Source organism: Taurulus bubalis (assembly GCF_910589615.1).
Source record: "Taurulus bubalis genome assembly, chromosome: 16".
Lineage (NCBI taxonomy): Eukaryota > Metazoa > Chordata > Actinopteri > Perciformes > Cottidae > Taurulus > Taurulus bubalis.
Window position 1 is genome coordinate 12,247,438 of NC_136604.1, and position 11,075 is coordinate 12,258,512.

An 11,075-nucleotide genomic window follows, 5' to 3' on the forward strand; every position below is an offset into this window, starting at 1 on the left:
TAGTGAAAACAATCCAAAACACTGAACATATTATACATGATCACATTAGGGGGGTATTCTCTGCATTATCTTAAGTCACTATAAATACAAAAATATCACACCAGCATTACCTCCGATGTCACTTTAAAGGGACCAAACCAAGAGGGGCTTGCGTCTGATGAGTATGAATTGTAATTTTCAATGTACTGATCACATTCAGCACAAAGAGATGAACTCACAGACAGAAAAAGAAGAGATTCTGTTCAGAAAAGCCCCTAGCACTGGATGAAAAATAAAAAAAAATGGATAAAAAAAGTGGATATATAATGAGAAAGACAGGTCACCGCACAGACACTTTCCAAAATTAAGAACAGCGGACTACGGCGATGTCACTGATCAAGTATCTAAGAGGCAGGTTGAGATGTTGCAGAAGCAGGAGGGCCAGGTTATCTGGTCAGGAGGCAAAACGTGAGTCATTTTGAAGAGTTGTAGATTCCTCCTGGAAGATTATTCAGACGCGCACGCAGCTCCTTCCGGACCTGGGTCACCCTCCCCAGTTTGCGTTTGTATTCCTGAAAATGTCCACAGCAGAAAAAATCCATCAGAGATCAAATATTTTATAGCTGGAATTAGTGACATTGTGATTTTTTTATTTGTCAAAGTCTCAACAGCCACTTTGGTCAAACAATTAGTGGCAAGTGGACAGTTGTAATGGATTGACATCATGTGATTAGAAAAAGGTGAAGAAAAGGATATGAAGGCCGTTAAGAAATATAAATAATGTTATGTAATTATTTGCATATGCATTGTGAATTACAGAAAGGGGTGTTAGTTAAAAGTCTAACTTAACTTTAATGACACAAAGTTTGGATTTCTGGCTAAATACAAACATGTTGTGTTGTCTCTCACAGTTAGGCCTCATTTGAACAGTTGTGTGAGCATGTTAAACAAATGTTTTTGCCCACTAAGCTTGCAACCCTTTCAACACCTACATTTATTGTGAGTTACAAAAAAAAAAGGAATCACCATTTTTGCCACAGCTATAAAACTAACTTGCTACACGGTTTACTTTCACCTCATCTAAGAAACATGTTTAAGATTATCAAAATAGAAACAAACTTTCTTCCTCCAATCAATTAAGAATAAAAGAGGGTTCAAGTATTTGTGTATTTTACTCTCTCTGCACAAGACACCCAACAAAACTACAGGGAAGTCATTGTGCCCGATTAGATTATGAGATCATTTCAGAAAATGAATGTCTGTGACCAACGGAGGGTCAGCTAGCAAAGCTGCATATATATCGTGTTTTACTCTTTAAAGACACAGCAACATGTAGTGTCACTCGGATGTATCATCTTTGCTGCATGCGTGTGTTTATTGTATACGTTTACAGCTGATGAATGTAGGTGCGTTGTGCTAGAAAAATTGCTTTCCTCACCAAATTAGTTTGAGTCACACACTGCAAATGTACATTAGTTTCCATTAATATCTAATCATGTCACCAATACTAACAAAAACAGGAAACATAATCCTGCCCTGTAACAAGATTCCTAAACCTTCTTTGTTTTGACCTGTCACAAGTTTTCCACTATTTGAGTGATTTGATGTCTATTGAATTGAGCTCAATTTAACCTCGAGTGTGTAGGTAACATTTACTGTCCATACTACAAAAACAATACTGTTAATATAGATCATCTTCAAAATTTAAAATGTAACATCATGAGCTGCAAATGTAACAGCAAAATAAAAGCACTCACAAAATCATTTTTATTTTCAGGTTTATTTTTATTACAAAAGACTTGACTGAGTGAAGATACACATATGAAATACTTTATCCTCTTGGTATCCTGTGGATGAAGACTGGACAGTTATTGTCACCACAAAAAATAATATATGTAGTTGTGTTTTTCGAGATCGAGTGCTTTGGCCTATACTTACCGTCAGAGATAGACGTATATACTGGACATGGAGAAAAGATTGAACCGGGTTAAATGACAAACAAATATCTCCTAGTGAGAAGGGAAAATCTTTCAATGATTTCAAGTGTATCTAATCAGAATCTCTCCTGTTTTTAGAGCCAGAAGGCCTGACAATACAATGTAAATCTACAGTCTAAAATCTAGAGTCTAACTCAGCAACATGACAGGCACTCTGCAGAAGTATGCAACATGCTGAAATACATGAAAATAAATGTTTATTCAAAAGACGTCTGAGCACACAGCTACACAAGACAGATGAACACAAGAAACACAAATGATGACACAAAGGTGAGGTGGACAAGACGTACATTAATTGGAAGAAAAAAAATAGGTTTACGCACTTCAAGTTTCTCCTCGTTCTGGGTCAGGCCGTCCTTCTGGCTTTGCAGGAAGACCGTTAGTGTGCGAGTGAGTTGCCTTCTATCATCAATCTCCGCTGCCAAGCGGCCACTGTAGTCTGCTAGCAACATGCAGGCCTCCTCCACCAGCCGGGAGAGACGCTCCCCCGATTCCTTATCTGAAGCACAGAAAGCACACAGAGCAGGACTCAGTGCGTAAACATAACCAGTCTAGAGGGTTCAACTGGAGGTCATTCAGTTATCCATCAATACTGGCACAATGTAAAAAGCTACTGTAAACTCACTGGCAAATCAAACCTTGTTTCCAATGCTTGATGGTAGCCATTTTTATCTTTCCAGTTTCAGTGTCCTGCTCAAGGGCACTTCAGTTTGTTTGTCATGTTTGTTTTTTGAAGTGAAGGCAAAGGCGCTTTGTATGCTCTTTATTGTATAGTATGTCAAAGAGGTTGAATGACAGACGTGTTGTCTCAGCCTCGAGAAAATAAGGTTTTCCATACGAATCATGACAACATTTTTAAAAAGGTCCAGTGAACCATCTTGGAATATTTAGAAGAATCTTCTACTGTTGAGTGATAGTTGAGCAATGAGAACAAATGAGGTATTGTGCAGAAGGACAAAAAGGGGAGTGAAGTGTCGACCAAATTACTGCTCCACTATATCCTATTATCAACATTCTCTGTGAAGGACACACAGGTTTTTGTTGCAAAATACTTGTGCACACTGGTCTTCTACATAAATACCAGTTTCTCTAGTACCCATTCTTGCGACCCATGAAGACATTAATTAGTTACGTTATCAACTCTTAAGTGCATGACGTGTGAATGAGCTATGGATCATACGTGTGTGTACAATACTGGGCCATTTTCTGCCCCCTACCTGTGATCCTGTGAAGCAGTGACGTGTCTTGCACCTCAGCAGGAAGGGAAGAGATGCGCTGACGCAGCACTGAGTCACCAGAGGCTGCATTTTCCAGATCCTGAAGAGCTTGGATTAACTCTGCTGTCTGAGAGAGAAGGAGGATGAGGATAAGCAGGGAAGGAAGGAGAGAGGAGCAAAGGAGGAAGAGAAGTTAAGGAAGAATGGTCAATTTAACAGTAAACATGAGTATGTGTCAAATATGAGTAATACTAGAGGCAGCAGAGAAAGGCAGTATTGCAATACAAATCCATCCAGAGGCAGCCACATCCGCTGTAAAAAGCATCATTAAAAGGACCGTTACATGGTTCAGTATTTATGGCGATGTTGTTGGTTTCGGCAATCACCTGTGGGGGTTTAGCTGGGGAACTCTGGGAAGCAAAGTCCTCATCATCTGGTCGGATCTCCTCATACGGCCTCTTCTTAGCCTTCTTTTCTCCATCTAAGATTTAAAAGAAAAGACAAACAGAGCTTTCCATAAGTGTCAGCTGCCAGCCAAACACCCAGCTACTCAGTCAACTCAAGCCAAGTACTTTATTTTATTCATTTTTGATTATAATAAAACACTATGCATGTACTTTTTACTAAGAACCGGTGGAAGGAACTAGACGATTGCGCAGTAAGTAAATCAACAAAACAGGCGTATATGGGCTTCATGAATAAATCATCTTTATTTTCATTATGCTTTTTTAGAGTGGAGCTATCACGAAGATGCATTTCAAATACACACTAAAAACAGGGAATGTTGTCAAAGTGAGGAAAATGTAGGCTATGCACATCAGCGTCATCGTAACGTGAACTTACCTGGCACCAAAAAACTAATTTGGTTCCATTACTGCAGTAACACAGCATTGCTTGGATTAATAACTGTAATATGATTACTGTTTTGGAAATTGGACTCGTTACTGGTCAAAGTAATAATACTACAGTAGTAGTAGTAGTAGTGTTAGTGTTGGGTGAACTTACAAAGTACTTGTGAGAGCTGATCCAGCAGGTTGATCTCGTACACAGCTCTCTCCTGCCAGATAGACAAAACCCGACCCAACTGTTTCTTACAGCCCTCCTCGCCATCTCTGGACAGGAAAACACGAGACAGAACAGGTTCTCAGTCAAATAGCTGACATTTGGGATGTCAAATTAGATACAAATATATATATATATATATATATATATATATATATATATATATATATATATATATATAGAACATTTTACAAATTAGACAAATTTTCTGTTTCTTCGCAATTTCTCGCATGGAATAGCCTTCCTTTCTAAGAACAAGAACAGACTGGCGAGTTTTACATGAAAGTTCTCTTTTTCTGGCCATTTTGAGAGTATAATCGAACCCACAAATGTGATGCTCCAGATACTCAACTAGCTCAAAGGAAGGCCAGTTGTATAGCTTCTCTCACCAGCATAACGGTTTTCAGCTCTGCTAACATAATTGCACAAGGGTTTTCTAATCATCCGTTAGTCTTATATGCGATGAGCAAACACAATGTACCATTAGAACACTGGAGTGATAGTTGCTGGAAATGGGCTTTCCACCTAGAATCGTGATTTACCACATTAACAATGTATAGTGTATTTCTGATTAACGTTATCTTCATTTAAAAAAAAAAAAAAAAACAGTGCTTTCCTTTGAAAAATAACGAAAGTTCGACGTGACCCCAAACTTTTGAACAGTAGTGTGTGTGTGTGTGTGTGTGTGTGTGTGTGTGTGTGTGTGTGTGTGTGTGTGTATAAATACACACACACACACACACACACACATTACAACACTAGTCTCACCGAATAGCCTCCAACTTAGTAAAAATTTTTTTTTAAAAAAGACAGTTTGTATGAAATGAGCGGCTCGCTTCAAATTTCTGGTCCAGCAAACATAATACAGGACAAACTGGGAAATGTTCATGTCGGTTAATTTATTTGATGAATATTTGTACTGTTGCTTCTCCAAGGTCAAATCTGGCAACACTGTGTGCCACAGTTTGTAAAACTGAAAAGCAGCACATACTGTGATGTTGTTCTCCTTTTCAAAAATGATGGCTATATTTCTGCATTTTTATTTTCTACTGTCTTAATTTGCATGTTTGGTATAAAGGTAAGTAATCAAATTACTTAACTTTAACATTGTGATTCTTGGATTAGGTTAATGAGTACTACAGCTCATTAGTAACTATATCGGATAACATTTGTCAAAGTAACCCTCCTAACCCTGTACTTAAACAACAGACAAACAATTAAAAACACACATTACACAGTCCTAATTAGTTAAGTCAACAATGCATTTTCCTGAGCCATTTATAGAAATGTAGACCTACAAATGACCTACAAAAGAAAATCTGACCTGTATACATGTTTGAATGCATCAACGATGACCGGTGAAAAGTCCTGTGTGAATTCTGGTCCTTTCTTCTTGCTGTTCTGAATGACGTCATTGGCCAAGTAAAGGAAGGTCAGCTTGCGTGATACCGGAGCTGCATGCATTCAAATGCACACATACACATATTAAAGTGAGGCCTTTGGCCATGATTTACACAAATGAAACGTAAGAACAGTGGTAGGTCAATTATCCAACTAAAACTAAATATTAAAGTTAGTTTTTCCGTGTATCAAACCCAGCAAATCACTTCACACTCACAGCGATCAGTCACAGCTAAGAACAAAATGTATCCAGTAACAACCATTTAGTCACACATTATGCATTATTCACTATATATTAACTACGTATAGGAATAGGTTGGTAAATAATTACATTTCACATGTAATTTCTATTTTCTTCACTCTAATCACAAAGCTTGTTGTGTTACATGTATTTTCCAGTGGGGTTTTATCCACCAACATGTTCTTCATAGCACAGTCATATTATACAAGCAATGGTGCATATCTCTTTGTTGTCTTTCGAACAACAGTCAACACAAAGCTGAGCGTAAAGCTCAAGAGAAATGTGTGATTTCCGTCTCCATTGTTATGAACACTACACACTCCTTTAAGTCCTCAGACACGCTGCTAAAATACAACAACCTCTTGAGACATCATTAGGCTTTTGAATAGCACACGAAGGAAAAGTGTGCCAGTATTAGCTACAATAAGAAAATAACAGACATCCATACAACATGCTTTTTAAAACAAATTCGTAAAAATATTCACAAAGAAATCTATTATGTACTTGTACTGTAACTGAATATACTAAATACATTTGTGAACCCACTAACTTTAACTGTAATGATTCAATGTGGATAAGTTAGTTTACAGTAAGCAATGGGAGGGTTAGTAATATATGTTCCATTTGACATGCTTTGAATGACACCATGATGCAAAATAATAACAATAACTTGTTATAAATTCATAGGAAACCCTTACATTACAGTTACACAGCAATGTTCAACACATTCTGTATCATTCTGTCAATGAATAAAATAAAATAAATTCATTATCTGTGGCTGTTTCAGGACTGTAATAAACCAATCCAATAAATTAATTCAACCCAAATGTAATCAGTGGACGGGCTACTTAATGCTCTTCACCAAAACTCGTCCAAAAGCTGCTAATTCATATCATTCAATCATAACAATAGCCACGTACGTTGCTTACATTATGATAAATTTACCTTCATAAAGACAATTTTCGGGGGGGTGGCTTTGAAGGGAGACCTGACGGGTTGGGCTGTCGGTGTTGCAGACTTGGAAACTTTCTTGCTAGGTTTAAGGACTTTTGGAGCCAGTGCTGCTAGCTACTTTCATTTGAAAAGAGTTGCAACACTGGGCTGGGTTTTTCAGTTAGATATTTAATCTAGCATTCTCTTGCTGGTTTCTCAAGATTGCCAACCTTGACTTTAACTTGATGGAATGATCATGCGTATACGATTGTCACAATCTGTCAAAGTTGAGGTATTAGACAAAGCACAATCCTAGTACACAGTAATGTAGTTTATATTATTTTCTCATGACATAAACTGCTGGCTAAGCCTTTAAGTATTACACTGACTGAACTTCAGGGTATCTTGTATTAATAGTTTCAGTGGAACACTTGAAGCCTTTGGGGGATCAAAAGACATATTTTAAACTTAAGTCAAATGTCAGTGCTTGAGAATAGAAAGAAATTAAGGTAAAATATTACTGAGAAACCCCTTTTGGCGTAGCTTAAGTTTTCTTACGTTCCAGAAGAAAATGAAAGTCTGTGCCAGCAGCAACAAACAGTAGAAGCTAGAATACCTTATTAATTAACCATAGGGAGTATCATTGGCCACCTGAATTTGAGGTTGAAGTTATTGATTGACAATCAGCTATCCCAAGTGACTGAACTTTTTGTTCAGTGTTTAACTAGTAAATGAATGATGAACTTCCCAGGAGTCCATCAGGAAAAAAAGCATTGACATATAACCACATTCAGCGGTCACAGAGCAACATTTTATTTCATTTTAAAGTCGTGTCTAGCAAAGGTAAGTCCAATATTCACTCTCTTTTAGGTTTTAGTCTACACAAACTCCTGAGTTAAATATTATAATTATAAATTAGAGGCTTTTAGAAACTCTTCATTGAAAACAGCTGACTGGTGCGTCCGAAAACAGTGTTATTAAAGCAAAACAATGAGCTGAAACTCGCTAGAAAGATTCATAAAGTTGAGGGGAGCTGCAGTCAAATGATGATTCTTAGCAGGTGCATCACTAAAATAAATCCCCTTTTAAAATCGTATAACTGTTCGCACACTGCCTTTTATTTTTCTTGTAATAAATGCATAAATTAAGCTGCATGAATTTTTGGGACACTTGGTGGCAGTAGAACGAGCTGTAAATACAGCATTGATACATTATCACCTCTTAAAGATAGTTACACATCCTACAGATGTGGAGCGACATTAGCATTAATGTGAACACCTGGATGCTCAGTTTTGGTCTCCACCTCTTTGTCTTCGGGCGGTTCAGTTGCATAAATGCTCCATTATGTTCACCAGCTAATTGCAAACATCATGTGAGAGACTGACATCTTGTTCATTAGTGCTGAAGGTCATTCATACAGTTAGAGGTTACCTTTAACTTAACTAGTCCTCACACGTGACCATTGGCCAGGCCAACGTTGGACAGGTCACGTGGTTCAAGACTACCTTACGGTTAGCCAGGCGAATCAATCAACTCCTTTTCAACTGGCGACGTTGTTGCTCTAAATGTGGCTTGTGTTAGCAGTGACGGTACATTAAATAGCGACAATTGGAAATTAACAATAAGGCTTTATTCATAGGCAGCTTCTGCACAAGTTAACTTGTGTGTGTCTGTATTGTTTTGGGGAACTAGCTAGCGTTAACTGTTAGCTTCTGGCGACCTTACCTTTTTTCAGTTGGTTGATCCAAACATTGACAATAGTCCTCGAGTGTTTTCTGTGATGAATGAGCCACAACGACAACGTCTGCACACTTTGCTGAGAGTTGCTGAGCTCTGACAGTTTCTTCTCTAAAGCCGCCTCAGAGAAAGCTGACATTTTGACGAGCTGCGAGGGGGCGACAACACTGGGAGAGGCAGCTTCACGGTGTCTCTGCAGCTAGCCACTGGTCACTAACGTCACATGCATTTCAGCCATCCAAATTAAATGTAGTACGCTGCCTGCCCTGCGTAAAGCCTGGGTCTTACTGCTAACTAGCTCGCTACCGCCGTTCTCCAAGTAGTGATGAGCTGCCTTTCTGGTTTAACTTAGCTTGTGACCACAGCAGCCTGCAGGAGCTGCTTCCGCATGCTGCGTTCAAGTCCGATGGAATTTACAGACATGAATATGATCGTCCAACTAGCAGCTGTAAATACAACATAAATGAGCGTTGTGTCGCGCATTTCTGTGATAACAGGCTGCTGATATAATTCCGGAGAATAGTCATTATCAGAATTATCTGATGAGTTCATTAAAGGCGTGACAAATGTAACAGAATAGCGTTATTTTTTGTCAGGTCGTTGCTGGTTTATTGTACTGGTTGGATGTATGAGGAGGAAATAATTTGCTGAATTTGACTGCGTTGAGGCTTAAATCCATTCTTCAGGTAACTTTCCCCACCCTTCATAACATGAACTTTGATTTAAAATCTTACATTTTAACATTTAAAATCAAGAGACAGCAATTCTTTTTCACATTCTATCATTCACAAAACATGTTTTGCACCACAGCAATGGTCATTTGCATTGTTACAGTAGTAACTTAATCATGCAGTACATTAATAGTGCTATCTAACCTGACAAAGTCAACTGGGGATAGCAAAAACAGGTCGCCCTAAAGAAATTGAGAAAATACACTCAAGCACAAAACTAAAAGTAGGCCATCAAACATTTTATTAATTTTAGTAAATTCTTCTTTGGAGAAACACAAACACAGCTTGTACATAATGCAGTCGCATTGGCATAATGGTCCAAAAGAAATAGAACATGTAGATATTATTACAAGTATTATTTGTACATATTTCATTAATTTAGTGACAACTATAAACCAGAACGTCAGTGTGATCTGAAACCTATAAAATAACAAAAACATAGGCCATCATCATCCATATCCTTTATTTTGACAGATACACTTTTGCTTGAAAACCTAAATGGTCAAGCACATCCAAGAAAATATGTCACATTCCAGGCTTGTTTCAGTTTAGATGTACACATTTGCATATTTATTTTTGTGATTTGGAGGAAAGAAAATGCTAAATCAACACGTTTCACACAAATTTAATAATGAAAAATAATAAAAAATAAATGTTGACAATAAAAAAGGGCCAAAGTGGCATACTGAGGATATGAAGGTTGTATCACTCCAGGAAAAACATCCGTCCATTAGGAAGTTCCCATTTCTGACGGAGAACATTTATTTTAGAGGAACAAAGCTCGAGCATCGGCGTGTGACTTCATTACATGGGAGACCAGCCCCTTCAGTAGAGGTCTTAATGGGTTGTGGCAACATGAGCAGAATTAAACTTTGGATATGCAAACAAAAATGGATTTGCTCAATCTGAGCTTCCAGAAATCCTCAAATCATGACCAATAGTGAACTCCCATGTATGTTGGCATTCGACCCTGTTGAATCTCGTGAAACGGCCTTGTAGGCTCCGGTGCAATGCTGCCACTGGGAGCACAGGGATCTCCAAAGCAAGGCTGAACGTTGATCCACGCAGCATCGGACCGAGCAGCCACTTCACCAGACACACCATGCTGTCCCTCACTGCCCGGCAGAAGACTCTTATGACCTTGTGCCATGGACTGATTTGGTTGGAGTTGTTGGTAGTAATAGTGTTGCGCAACATCCCAGTTCATCTTGTGTCCTTCTCTTGACACTCTTGCGCCAACGTTACTCTGTGAAGTTGAATTGTACCACTGCTCCGTGCAGCTCGTCTCTCGTCCATAGTAAGCAGGTGGCATCCACTCAGTTTGTGTCTGTGGGCTTTCATTTCGACCATCGTTGTAAAATCTCTCAATTGGTCTTGCTTGATAACCATATTTTCCGGTGTAATTATTTTCCCCATAAACCTTTAAGTTTTCTGACTGGTGGAAGTGTTCATTGGAGTAACCATTCCCCTCCTGATACAGAGTGACTGTGAAGTTTCTTTCTGGTTCCATGTATTGTCCAGCATCTGCATCTCCACTACAGAGGTCATGCTGAAGTTGTGAGGCGTGTTCAGCGTGGTACATTTCCAATGATCCCGCGTCATAGTCCAACTCACAGCGCTCTGAGTCGGACTCTGGCAAGGGACTGAGATCTAAGTCGACTGAAGGGGAATATGCAGATGTCACAGGGAGGCTGTCCGTGCTGAAAGAGGTCCTCTCCAGCAGCATTGACCCTTTGGTGAGAGGCACGCTTACATTGAACACAGGGTTAGTCCCTTT

At 38.8% G+C, this 11,075-nt stretch overlaps 1 protein-coding gene across 1 annotated transcript; it reads right to left on the bottom strand.

The window, feature by feature from the left end:
- Nucleotides 1-452: 452 nt before the first annotated feature.
- LOC306748766 (regulation of nuclear pre-mRNA domain-containing protein 1A-like) lies at nucleotides 453-8,706 on the bottom strand (the record flags this gene model as incomplete). The annotated part of the gene is made up of 7 exons (XM_079231976.1): nucleotides 453-551; nucleotides 2,300-2,475; nucleotides 3,194-3,320; nucleotides 3,580-3,674; nucleotides 4,199-4,305; nucleotides 5,580-5,709; nucleotides 8,556-8,706. The coding sequence occupies 7 exons, from the start codon at nucleotides 8,704-8,706 to the stop codon at nucleotides 453-455; spliced, it is 885 nt and encodes a 294-aa protein (XP_079088102.1).
- Nucleotides 8,707-11,075: the final 2,369 nt, after the last annotated feature.